Source organism: Symphalangus syndactylus, chromosome 17 (assembly GCF_028878055.3).
Source record: "Symphalangus syndactylus isolate Jambi chromosome 17, NHGRI_mSymSyn1-v2.1_pri, whole genome shotgun sequence".
In the NCBI taxonomy this organism is placed as follows: domain Eukaryota; kingdom Metazoa; phylum Chordata; class Mammalia; order Primates; family Hylobatidae; genus Symphalangus; species Symphalangus syndactylus.
In genome coordinates, this window is record NC_072439.2 from 16,213,035 (window position 1) to 16,226,479 (window position 13,445).

The window sequence follows — 13,445 nt, forward strand, 5'->3', positions numbered from 1 at the left end:
CGCCTTCATCACACTGAGTGGTCACTGTCTGCGTCCCCATGAGGGCAGGGCGAGGCCTGGCCACTACTCAGTCCCGTCTCCAGCATCACCGAGCACTGGGCTGGGGCAGAGTTGGAACTCAGTAACTGTTAACCAAATGAATGTATTCATCTTTCATGGTTCTCTGGGTATTGGTAGAGGGTGTTGGTGATTGATGCGTTGTCTTCACCTCTTTGTCTGTCTCTTCCATTCCTTCCTGGCCTGCTGGCAGTGGATGGTGAAGTCACGGGTCATTAGCGAGCTACAGGAGGCCTGCTGGGACATGGTATCTGCCATGGCGGGGGACATCATCCTGCTGTTGGACTCTGACAATGATGGCATCCGCACCCACGCCATCAAGTTTGTGGAGGGCCTCATTGTCACCCTGTCACCCCGCATGGCTGACTCAGAGATACCCCGACGCCAGGAGCATGATATCAGCCTGGACCGCATCCCTCGTGACCACCCCTACATCCAGTACAGTGAGTGCTGCCTTCAGCTGCCACCCCTGACAGCCCTGCACCAGTTTCCTCTCCTTCACGCCCCTCCCTCTCTCCCCCTTGTCTTTTTTGGTTTTAAAGTTCTGGAACAGTGTGGGCAGTAGTTAAGAGCCCTGATGCTAGGTTCAGATCCCAACTGCACTGCTTACTCATCGTGAACTTGGGCAAGTTACCTGTCTCTGTACTTCATTTTCTTTTTTGTAAATTGGAGATGATAACATAGTACCACTCTCACAGGTTTGTAGTGAAGTTCCATGAGTGTGAGCCAGTCGATGCTAGCTAGTTTTATGGTTTTTTTTTTTTTTTTTTTGAGACGGAGTCTTCCTCTGTCGCCCAGGCTGGAGTGCAATGGCACAATCTCAGCTCACTGCAACCTCCGCCTCCTGGGCTCAAGCAATTCTTCTGCCTCAGCCTCCAAAGTAGCTGGGACTACAGGCTCCCGCCACCACACCCGGCCAATTTTTTTTTAAATTATTTTTAGTAGAGGTGCGGGGTTTCACCATATTGGCCAAGCCGGTCTCGAACTCCTGACCTTGTGATCCGCCCGCCTTGGCCTCCCAAAGTGCTGGGATTATGGGCTAGAGCCACCGCGCCAGGCAGTTTTACGGTTTTCTTAATGCAAATTATAAAAGTAGAACATAGGCCAGGTGTGGTTGCTCTTGCTTGTAGTCCCAGCATTTTGAGAGGCCAAGGCAGGCAGATCACTTGAGGTCAGGAGTTCGAGACCACCCTGGCCAACATAGTGAAACCCCTTATCTACTAAAAATACAAAAATTAGCTGGGCATGGTGGCGGGCACCTGTAATCCCAGCTGCTTGGGAGGCTGAGACATGAGAATCGCTTGAACCCAGGAGGCAGAGGTTGCAGTGAGCTGAGACTGTGCCACTGCACTCCAGCCTGGGTGACAGAACGAGACTGTCTCAAAAAAAAAAGTACTATCTATACACTTGGTGTCAAGCAATATGGGTGAGTATAAAGGAATAATATCTCCTCCCTCAGTCCTGCTTTCCAGAGATAAACACTGTTAAGAGGATTATGTTTCCTTTCAGATCTTTGCTGTACACATGTAGGGATTTGTATGTGTATATGCATAGTGTCTGCATTTGTTTGCTTTTCTGTTTGCAAAAATTAGGCCACGCTTTGTGTTTTCATCTCAGAGACATTAAAGTATAGTAGCTTGTGTCTGACACATAGCCTATTTTCCCTTCTCTCTGAGCCTGATTCCTCATTGGTAAATTAGGGATTGTTATTATAGCATCTAATTTAGGATGTAGGTATGAGCATTTGGTGAATTAATATGGCTGGAATAGTAAACATTCCATAAATATTAACTGTTCTTATGTATTGTTTGACAGCCTTTTTGACTTAATAGTATCAGTGACGTCTTTCCCTGTGAGAATCATATTCAGTTGCTATACCATATTCCATAGTATAGTTACATTACATTCTATTAAGCAATGCTCTGTTGATAGTCATTTAGATTTTTAATTCATTGTTTTTTTTTCTTTTTTTTTTTTTTGAGATGGAGTCTCTCTCTTTCATCCAGGCTGGACTGCCGTGGCACTATCTCGGCTCACTGCAAGCTCCGCCTCCCGGGTTCACGCCATTCTCCTGCCTCAGCCTCCCGAGTAGCTGGGACCACAGGTGCCTGCCACCGCTCCTGGCTAATTTTTTGTATTTTTAGTAGAGACGGGGTTTCACCGTGTTAGCCAGGATGGTCTCGATCTCCTGACCTCGTGATCCGCCTGCCTCGGCCTCCCAAAGTGCTGGGATTACAGGCGTGAGCCACCGCGCCTGGCCTAATTCACTATTTTAAATAATGTGGCGTTCAAATCAAAACTACAATGAAATGTTGTCTCACCCCAGTTAAAGTGACTTTTATCAAAAAGACAACAAATGCTGGCGAGGATGTGGAGAAAGGGAAACACTTGTACACTGTTGGTGAGAATGTCACTCACTACAGCCTAAAAATTGTTTGGAGTTTTGGCCGGGCGCAGTGGCTCACGCTTGTAATCCCAGCACTTTGGGAGGCCGAGGCAGGCGGATCACGAGGTCAGGAGATCGAGACCATGGTGAAACCCCGTCTCTACTAAAAAAATACAAAAAAATTAGCCAGGCGTGGTGGCGGGCACCTGTAGTCCCAGCTACTCAGAGAGGCTGAGGCAGGAGAATGGCGTGAACCCGGGAGGCGGAGCTTGCAGTGAGCCGAGATTGCGCCACTGCACTCCAGCCTGGGCGACAGAGCGAGACTCCGTCTCAAAAAAAAAAAAAAAAAAATTGTTTGGAGTTTGAAGGTTCCTCAAAAACTTAAAAATTGAGCTACCATATGATTCAGCAATCCCACTGCTGGATATGTAACTGAAATAAAGGAAATCAGTGTATCAAAAAGATACCCACATTCCCATATTTATTGCAGCACTAGTCACAATAGTCAAGACTTCGGAGCAAACTAAATGTTCATCAACAGATTAATAGATAAAGAAAATGTGGTACTCATACACAATTGAGTACTATTCAGCCATAAAAAAGGAGGAGGTCCTGTCATTTGCAACAACATGGGTGGAAGTGGAAGTCATTAAGTGAAATAAGCCAGGCACCGCAAGACAACTTTGCGTGTTCTCACTTATTTGTGAGAGCTAGAAATGAAAACAATTGAACTTATGGAGACAGACAGTAGAATGATGGTTACCAGAGGCTGAAAAGGGTAATGGGTGGTTGGGGAGGAAGTGGGAATGGTTAATGAGTACAAAAAATAGTTAGAACAAATAAGATCTAGTATTTGATAGCCAGGCATGGTGGCATGTGCCTGTGGTCTCAGCAACTCAGGAGGCTGAGTTGAGAGGACCACCTGAGTCTGGGTGGCGGAGGTTGCAGTGAGCTGAGATCGTGCCACTGCTTTCCACTCTGGGCGACAGAGTGAGACCCCCATCTCAGGGAAAAAAAAAAGATCTAGTATTTGATAGCACAGCAGGGTAACTATACTAAAAAATAATCGTACATTTTAAAATAATTGTAATAGTATAGTTGGATTGTGTGTAACAAAACAGGTAAATGCTTGTGATGGAGACCCCATTTACCCTGATGTGATAATTATGCATTGCATGCCTGTATCAAAATCTCATGTACCCCATAATTATTTACACCTACTGTATACCCATTAAAATTTTTTAAGTTAAAAAAAAAATTATGGCATTCATTATGTTTCTGTATAGGAAAGGTCTGGAAAGATATCCACCAAAGTTTTAAACATTAAGCATTAATTTTGGGGACTGTATTGAGGGGAGTGGTGTCACAAGGGACTTTGAGTTGTGTGTATATACACATGTATTCTAGTCTTTCACTTTTGCAAGCCCATGCTTTGAACATCTTTATAACTAAATTTTTTTTTTTTTTTTTTAAATATGGAGTCTCACTCTGTCGCCCAGGCTGGAGTGCAGTGGCTTGATCTCGGCTCACTGCAACCTCTGCCTCCTGGGTTCAAGCGATTTTCCTGCCTCAGCTTCCCAAGTGGCTGGGATTACAGGCACGGGCCTCCACACCTGGGCTAATTTTTTGTATTTTTAGTAGAGGCGGAGTTTTACCATGTTGGCCAGGCTGGTCTTGAACTCCTGACCTCAAGTGATCTGCCTGCCTTGGCCTCCCAAAGTGCTGGGATTACAGGCATGAGCCACTGCGCCCAGCCCCTTATAACTAAATTTTTATATTCATTAATAGTCTTATGGAACTAATCAGCCACCACATTTTCTGTTTTTCCCACCATTCATAGACATCCAGGTACCAGGATCTGTCCTTCTGTTTAGTCCCAAAAGCTGCTGTCTCCAGAGGCCTGGGAAAAAGGATCCCACTGACTGGTTCTCCTCTCTGTCTCTTAGACGTGCTATGGGAAGAGGGCAAGGCAGCCTTGGAGCAGCTGCTTAAGTTCATGGTGCACCCTGCCATCTCCTCCATCAACCTGACCACAGCGCTGGGCTCCCTCGCCAATATCGCCCGCCAGAGACCCATGTTCATGTCTGAGGTGATCCAGGCCTATGAAACTCTGCATGGTAGGTCATTGTCCTCCCCCTGCCTTGTCTTCACTGGCCAGTGTGCTCTTTCTTTTTTTTTTCTTTGAGATGGAGTCTCGCTCTGTCACCAGGCTGGAGTGCAGTGGCGCAATCTTGGCTCACTGCAACCTCCACCTCCCGGGTTCAAGTGATTCTCCTGCCTCAGCTTCCCGAGTAGCTGGGATCACAGGACGCACCACCACACCTAGCTAATTTTTTACTTTTAGTAGATACGGGGTTTCACCGTGTTGGCCAGGATGATCTCTATCTCTTGACCTCGTGATTCGCCTGCCTTGGCCTCCCAAAGTGCTGGGATTATAGGCGTGAGCCACTCCACCCGGCCTCAGCCTGCTCATTCTTAAAGAAATGTAGCTCGGTGGTGGACCCCGAGCGCTAGTTTGGCAGGCTTGAGATTCTCTACATTAGACAGAAATCTTTTGGCATGTGACAGAAATTTGATTCAGGACTGGCTTTAATATTGAGGTATGTGAGGGTGAAATGACATGATGTCTATGAAATACTTTCAAATATTCCAGTCCTCTCCCCCCACCAAAAGGGTGGATAGATGTTCCAAGATAAGCGAATGTTGATGGGTACACAGAGACTCATACCATTTTCTCTGTTTTGTGAAATGAAAACCGAGAAGTCTGGGGTTGGGGCATGAATGCGTACAGGTTGTGGATCTGCGTTTCTCCATCTCTCAGCTCTTTGTTTCTCCATTTTAGTTTCACTCTCTGGCCCTTTCCTTAGGGTAAGCCCCCCATAGTTCATGGCTCCCATTCCGTTCACTTAGCAACACCATGGGAAAGAGAGTGTCTCCTTCCCAACCATTCCAGCAGAAGTCCAAGGGCTGACGGTCATTGTTTCTGATTGGCTGAGCAGAGATTATGAGCCAGTCTCTGAGCCAATTACAGTGGCCGAGGGAATGTGGTGTTCTCAATGGCCCCAGGTCTCATGCCCACTCGGAAGGAGACTGGAGAAGGGGGGTTTCCCTCAACGGAGAGTGGGTGTGTTGGCTGAGGAAGGGGCAGTGGATGCTAGGCAGGCAGAATTACAGGCATCCTTTTTCACTGTGGAACAGGGGAGGCTCGCTTATCAGGGTGACCATTAGAAAGTCATGCTAGTAGCAGGGAGACCAGCAGTGAGCTGTTGCAGCAGTTCAGTTGGGAGTTTCTGGAGGCGAAAGTGGTGATTATAACCCTCCCCAAGCGAAGCATATGTGAATTTCCAGACCAGAGATGGAGGAAGACAAAACTGTATGTGTTTACTAAAAGAGAGGGTGAGTTTTTCTCTTTGTTTTAAGATTGACTGATGGAGACTCCCAGGGTTTTAAGCATCAGCTTGTAAGGCGGAAAGCCACACGTTAGATCTGAGGGTGAAGGAACTTTTCTAGTAGATGCCTGCAAGACCACTGCCCAAGTTTGGGGTTGAGAATTAAGACTGGCAGCATGCCATGAGATCTGTCCACAAGACACAGCTCCTGCCGCTTTCCTCACAGCCAACCTGCCCCCGACGCTGGCCAAATCGCAGGTGAGCAGCGTGCGTAAGAATCTGAAGCTGCACCTGTTGAGTGTGCTGAAGCACCCGGCTTCCTTGGAGTTCCAGGCCCAGATCACCACCCTGCTGGTGGACCTGGGCACACCTCAGGCCGAGATCGCCCGCAACATGCCGAGCAGCAAGGACACCCGCAAGCGGCCCCGCGATGACTCGGACTCTACACTCAAGAAGATGAAGCTGGGTGAGAGGGGCTGGTGGGGTGGGGCAGGCAGACCATGCTGAAATGTTTCATTATTTACCTTAAACTATGCTGAATTTGTATTTACTAAGATTATATTATAGATTATATTATGTGGGCCAGGCACAGTGGCTCACACCTGTATTCCCAGCACTTTGGGAAGCTGAGGCGGGCAGGTCACTTGAGGCTGGAGTTCAAGGCCAACCTAGGCAACATGGCAAAACCCTGTCTCTAATTTTAAAAAATTATAAAATAATTATAAAAATAAATTACATTATTTAATATGATATATAAATTACAATAGAATTATCAAAATATACATTTAATAAATTATGCATTATTTAAATTTTACGGAAAGGAATAAAATGAAAATAGTCTCCCTGTTATCCCTCTCCCAAGAAGTAACCACTCCCCAGGTGTGAACACTTCCTTATGTTTTCTGCCAGAAGTGCTTTATGTAGAATGTGGAGCTCTTCTTTCATTCCTTTGTTTTAGTTATCAGAGAATTTTCTTTCTGAAGTAATTTTCTAGTGGTTGTATTATTTATCAATAGTGTCAACTATGGCTTTTCTTAACTTTAAGATTTTTTTTTTTAAATCACACTTTTTTTCTAGAGCATTTATGAAAGATTTATTTTTTCATTTAAAAAAATAAGGAATTAGGCTGGGCACAGTGGCTCACGCCTGTAATCCCAGCGCTTTGGGAGGCCAAGGCATATGAATTACCTTGAGGTTAGGAGTTCGACACCAGCCTGGCCAACATGGAAAAACCCCATCTCTACTAATAATACAAAAATTAGCTGGGTATGGTGGTGCATGCCTGTAATCCCAGCTATTCCGGAGGCTGAGGCAGGAGAATCACTTGAACCTGGGAGGCGGAAGTTGCAGTAAGCCGAGATCATGCCATTGCACTCCCAGCCTGGGTGACAAGAGTGAAACTGTGTCTCAAAAAAAAAAAAAAGGTTGGGGGGAAATTGCCAGGCACAGTGGCTCATGCCTGTAATCCCAGCATTTTGGGAGGCCGAGTTGGGCAGATCACCTGAGGTCAGGAGTTCGAAATTAGCCTGGCTAACATGGTGAAACCCTGTCTCTACTAAAAATACAAAAATTAGCCGTGCGTGGTGGTGTGCGCCTGTAGTTGCTGCTACTTGGGAGGCTGAGGCAGGAGAATTGCTTGAACCGGGGGCAGAGGTTGCGGTGAGCCAAGATTGCACCATTGCACTCTCCGTCCTGGGTGACAGAGCAAGACTCCGTCTCAAGAAAAAAAAAAAGGAATTTATCTAAGGAGTGAGGTAGGGATCTTACTATATTTTTTCATAATTAAGTATACTAAGCAGAGTATTCTGTACCTTGAGTTGTTTTCATTTAGTTTCATTTACTTTCATCTCGGAGTTCTTTATAGAAATCTACCTCATCCTTTTTTTTTTTTTTTTTTTGAGACGGAGTCTCGCTCTTTCACCCAGGCTGGAGTGCAGTGGCGCGATCTCAGCTCACTGCAGGCTCCGCCCCCCGGGGTTCACGCCATTCTCCTGCCTCAGCCTCCCGCGTAGCTGGGACTACAGGCACCCGCCACCTCGCCCGGCTAATTTTTTGTATTTTTAGTAGAGACGGGGTTTCACCGTGTTAGCCAGGATGGTCTCGATCTCCTGACCTTGTGATCCGCCCGCCTCAGCCTCCCAAAGTGCTGGGATTACAGGCGTGAGCCACCGCGCCCGGCTCATCCTTTTTTTTTTGAGACAGTCTTACTCTGTTGCCCAGGTTGGAGTGCAGTGGTGTAATCTGGGCTCACTGCAGCCTCTGTCTCCCAGGTTCAAGTGATTCTCATGCCTCAGCTTCCTGAGTAACTGGGAGTACAGGCATGTGCCACCACACCTGGCTAATTTTTGTATTTGTTTCTTTTTTTTGGAGATGGAGTTTCACTCTTGTTGCCCAGGCTGGAGTGCAATGGTGCAATCTTGGCTCACTGCAACCTCTGCCTCCCAGGTTCAGGCAATTCTCCTGTCTCAGCCTCCCAAGTAGCTGGGATTACAGGCATGTGCCACCATGCCCAGCTAATTTTGTATTTTTAGTAGACACGGGGTTTCACCATGTTGGCTAGGCTGGTCTTGAACTCCTGATCTCAAGTGATCTGCCTGCCTTCGCCTCCTAAAGTGCTGAGATTACAGGCGTGAGCCACTACACCTGGCCAGGGTTTGTATATTTAAAGTTATATTTTACCCACCAACTTTATCTTTCTGTTTCCTTTTTTTTTTTTTTTTTTTGAGACAGTCTCACTCTGTCACCCAGGCTGGAGTGCAGTGGCCTGATCTTGGCTCGCTGCAACCTCCGCCTCCCAGGTTTAAGAGATTCTCCCTCCTCAGCCTCCCGAGTAGCTGGGACTACTAGCGCGCGCCATCATGTCTGACTGATTTTTTTGCATTTTTAGTAGAGCCGGGGTTTCACCATGTTGGCCAGGCTGGTCTCAAACTCCTGACCTCAGGTAATCCACCTGCCTCAGGTGATCCCCTGGTTGCCTCAGTACATGGGATCAGGAGGTACTTGGTGTCCCATTGTTGGAGATGTTAAGTTTGAACGCTTGGTCAACACAGTATCAACCAACTTTCTCTAGTGTCAAGTGCCATTTTTATCTTTGTCAGTAATAAGCTGGGGGAGATATTTGAAACTATGTAAAATACATGTTTCTCTTTAAACGTTCACCCAGTGATTTTTTTGTTTTGTTTTGTTTTGTTTTGAGACAGAGTCTCGCTCTGTTGCCCAGGCTGGAGTGCAGTGGCGCAATCTCGGCTCACTGCAAGCTCCGCCTCCTGGGTTCACGCCATTCTCCTGCCTCAGCCTCCGAGTAGCTGGGACTACAGGCGCCTGCCACCACGTCTGGCTAATTTTTTGTATTTTTTTTAGTAGAGACGGGGTTTCACCGTGTTAGCGAGGATGGTCTCAATCTCCTGACCTCGTGATCCCAAAGTGCTGGGATTACAGGTTGAGCCACCGCACCCAGCCTCACCCAGTGGTTTTAACATCCAATGATGATTGTTGCCTGAGTCTGTTATTCTATACTGGCTCCAAAGAGATTTTCCTTCTACATTTATTAGTTGACATTTTGCTGTAAGGAAGAACTTTCTCTTCTTCCCACTTATTATCAGGAATAAGTTGTTTTGAGCATTTCACTTACTAGCATGACAAGATGTTCTGGACTCCTCTTGTACTGTCCTTGCCCCAGCCCTGGAATCAGTCTTTCTTTTTAAGGAGACCTGGTTTCCTTTAAGTGGGGAATAGTTTCAGAAATCAAGGTCTAAGCACCAGGTATGCCCTTAGCTACCGAGGGTACATTCTTGATAGCCATTGCCAAAGTGCCTTCTAAAAAACTGCACCAGGCCGGGCGTGGTGGCTCATGCCTATAATCCCGGCACTCTGGGAGGCTGAGGCAGGTGGATCACCTGAGGTCAGAAGTTTGAGACCAGCCTGGCCAACATGGTGAAACCCCATCTCTACTAAAAATACAAAAAATTTAGCTGGGCCTGGTGGCTCATACCTGTAATCTCAGTTACTTGGGAGGCTGAGGCAGGAGAATCACTTGAACCTGGGAGGCAGAGGTTGCAGTGAGCCGAAATCATGCCATTGTACTGCAGCCTCGGTGACAGAGCAAGACTTTCTCAAAAAATAGTAATAATAATAATCTCTTCTTAGAGCTTAGCTGCAGGGGTGTGGCTTACTCCCATTTCCCAGATCAGGAGAACTGAGGCCCAGGATGAGTCAGGTAGTTGCCCAGGGTCATAAAGTGCTTTGGCTCCAGAGGCAGAGCTGCAGCCTGGATCTTCATCTGCTGTTTGCTCCTGTTTGCTGAGGCTGACTAGAGGCAGGGACCACCTGGGCACCCCGGGAGGATGGAGGGCCTGCTGCTCTCTCTATAGCCAGCATCTTGTTCTTTTCCTTTGTCCCAGAGCCCAACCTAGGGGAGGATGATGAGGACAAGGACTTGGAGCCAGGCCCATCGGGGACCTCGAAGGCCTCAGCGCAGATCTCCGGCCAGTCAGACACGGACATCACGGCTGAGTTTCTGCAGCCTCTGCTGACGCCTGATAATGTGGCTAATCTGGTGAGGATGGGTGGGGAGCGTTTTCCCCCTGGGCAGGAAGGAAGGATCTCCTTGGTCTTTCACCTGCCTCCACTTCACACCATCCACCCCCTCCAGATAAAAGGGATTTAATTGGCTTACAGTTCTGCAGGCTGTACAGGAAGTGTGGTGCTGGCATCTGCTTAGCTTCTGAGGAAACCTCAGGAAGCTTCCAATCATAGTGAAAGGTGAAGGGGGCGTAGGCCATCTCATGTGGCAGAACAGGAGCAAGAGAGAGGGAGTGTTGGGGGGCAGGGAGGTGCCACACACTTTTAAATGACCAGATCTTGTGAGAACTCGCTATCCTGAAGACAGCACCAAGCCATGAGGGATCCGCCCCCACAATCCAAACACCCCCCACCAGGCTCCACCTCCTGCATCAGGGATTATAATTCAACATGAGATTTGGGAAGGAACAAATATCCAGACTACATCAGTGAGCCTCAGGCCTGGGTATGCAACCCGCTTCTGATCATCCTCCATTTGGACGTCCCAGGAGCACCTCAGACTCATGTGGCAGAACTACACTTTTCCACTTTCTCCCCACGCTCCTCTCCAGACCCCTCCCAGTTCCCAAACCAGAAACCTGGGAGTGAACCTCTTTTCCTTCTCTCCCTAATCCTTGCCCTCTTTTCCACCCCTGCAGCACTTACCCTGGGCCAGGCCCACCCTTTTCACCTGAAGCCCAACCCTCACTTGCTACCTGGCTCCAGCTTCCTTCAAGTAAAATTTAAGTTCCACTTGCCTTAGTCGGCCATCTTTGATCTAGCTTCTGTTAACTTGTTCTACCTTTTGTCTTTTTTTTTTTTTTTCTTTGAGGCAGAGTCTCGCTTTGTCCCCCAGGCTGGAGTGCAGTGGCGCGATCTCAGCTCACTGTAATCTCCGCCTCCCGGGTTCAAGTGATTCTGTTGCCTCAGCCTCCCGAATAGCTGGGATTACCAGCGTCCACCACTGCGCCTGGCTAATTTTTGTGTTTTTAGTAGAGACAGGGTTTCACCATGTTGGTCATGCTGGTCTCGAACTCCTGACCTCTGGTGATCCACCCACCATGGCCTCCCAAACTGCTGGGATTACAGGCATGAGCCACCGCACCTGGCCATTCTACCTTTTGTCTTATCACACACTAGGAATCGATCTTTTCAGTTTTGCCATGAAGTTGCTCATCAACATTTATAAAAATGCCTGCTATTTGTAGTATAAAATACTATATGTTTGTAATGTGCCTCTTTTTTTTTTTTTGAGATGGAGTCTCGCTCTGTCGCCCAGGCTGGAGTGCAGTGGCGCAATCTCGGCTCACTGCAAGCTCTGCCTCCCGGGTTCACGCCATTCTCCTGCCTCAGCCTCTCTGAGTAGCTGGGACTACAGGCGCCCGCCACCACGCCCGGCTAATTTTTTTGTATTTTTAGTAGAGACGGGGTTTCACCATGTTGTCCAGGCTGGTCTTGGACTCCTGACCTCAAGTGATCTACCTGCCTTAGCCTCTCAAAGTGCTGGGATTGCAGGCATGACCCACTGCACCTGGCCTCTTTGGTTCTCTGGACAGGGTGCCAGCTCTGCTGCTTCTTAGCCTTCTCCCGTGGTGTTTCTCTACGGGGAATACACACCCCTCCCACCGCAAAACCTTGTCCTGTATTATGCTGACTCCTGCCCTCCCCTCAGTTCTCAGCCTAGGTGCTTCTTGCCCAGGGAGCCCTTGCCTTGTCTGGCTCCTGCTGTGGCTCACAGTGCGCTTCATGTTCCTCTCTCAAGCACTACACTGTATAATTATTTGTTTTCTCTGTGACTTCCCCAAGAGGCTGAGCTCCAGGAGAACAGGCCCAAGTCGGTCTTAGGCACTGCCATTTCCCCAGTATTGGCATGGGCATGGAAAGAATGCTTGTTGATTAAGGAGAGGCTCTCACTGGGCATCCCACAGGTCCTCATCAGCATGGTGTACCTGCCTGAGGCCATGCCAGCCTCCTTCCAGGCCATCTACACCCCTGTGGAGTCAGCAGGCACGGAAGCCCAGATCAAGCACCTGGCTCGGCTCATGGCCACACAGATGACAGCTGCCGGACTGGGACCAGGTGAGTGTGTCCTGGCCCTAACCTGGGCCAGGGATTGGCACTTGTGGCTTCTGGGTTCTCCTTACTGGAAGAGCAATTTCCCGCGGTGCAGTTGAAAATCATGTGGGAGCTAAGGTGTAGATAATGACAGGTACCACAGATAGATGGCTTAGTGTTTTTAAGTCCTGGGCTTTGGAATCCAACAGACCTGGGTTTGAGGTTTGAGTTGAATCAGATCTCATCCCTTAATAGCTGTATGACTTTGGTCAAGTTAGTTAACCTCTCTGAGCTTCATAGTTTTACACCGTTTTAACAGTACTATTAATGTGTAATACACATAAGTGAAATGCAGAACTCTTAATTATACACCTTAGTCAATTTTCACAAAGTGAACACACCAGTGTAACCATCACCCAGATCAAGATACAGGTTAAATATCCCTTATCCAAAATGCTTGGGACCAGAAGTGTTTCAGATTTCAGACCTTTGGATTTGGAATATTTGCATATACATAATGAGGTATCTTAGGGATGGGGCCCAAGTCTAAATATGAAATTCATTTCTGTTTCTTACACACTTGGCTCAAAGGTCATTATAGATGATTTTTTTTTTTTTGAGACAGAGTCTCGTTGTGTTGCCCAGGCTGGAGTGCAGTGGCGCAATCTCGGCTCACTGCAACCTCCGCCTCCCAGGTTCAAACGATTCTCCTGCCTCAGCCTCCCGAGTAGCTGGGACTACAGGTGCGTGCCACCACGCCCGGCTAGTTTTTTTGTTTTGTTTTGTTTTTTGAGACACAGTCTTGCTGTTGTCACCCAGTTTGGAGTGCAATGGCGTGATCTTGGCTCACTGCAACCTCCACCTCACGGGTTCAAGCGATTCTCCTGCCTCAGCCTCCCAAGTAGCTGGGACTACGAGTGTGTGCCACCACACCCGGCTAATTTTTGTATTTTGTATTTTTATTTTTTTGAGACGGAGTCTCACTCTGTCGCCCAGGC

General features: G+C 47.8%; 1 protein-coding gene across 1 annotated transcript in view; it reads left to right on the plus strand.

Moving 5' to 3' along the window:
• The window catches only part of SYMPK (symplekin scaffold protein), a 46,456-nt gene that overhangs the window by 14,209 nt on the left and 18,802 nt on the right, over nucleotides 1-13,445 (plus strand). Inside the window, exons 7-11 of the mRNA XM_055249452.2 lie at nucleotides 251-500; nucleotides 4,390-4,560; nucleotides 6,059-6,298; nucleotides 10,233-10,387; nucleotides 12,321-12,471. Of these exons, the coding sequence (XP_055105427.2) occupies nucleotides 251-500; nucleotides 4,390-4,560; nucleotides 6,059-6,298; nucleotides 10,233-10,387; nucleotides 12,321-12,471 (967 nt within the window). The remainder of the gene's footprint in view (nucleotides 1-250; nucleotides 501-4,389; nucleotides 4,561-6,058; nucleotides 6,299-10,232; nucleotides 10,388-12,320; nucleotides 12,472-13,445) is intronic.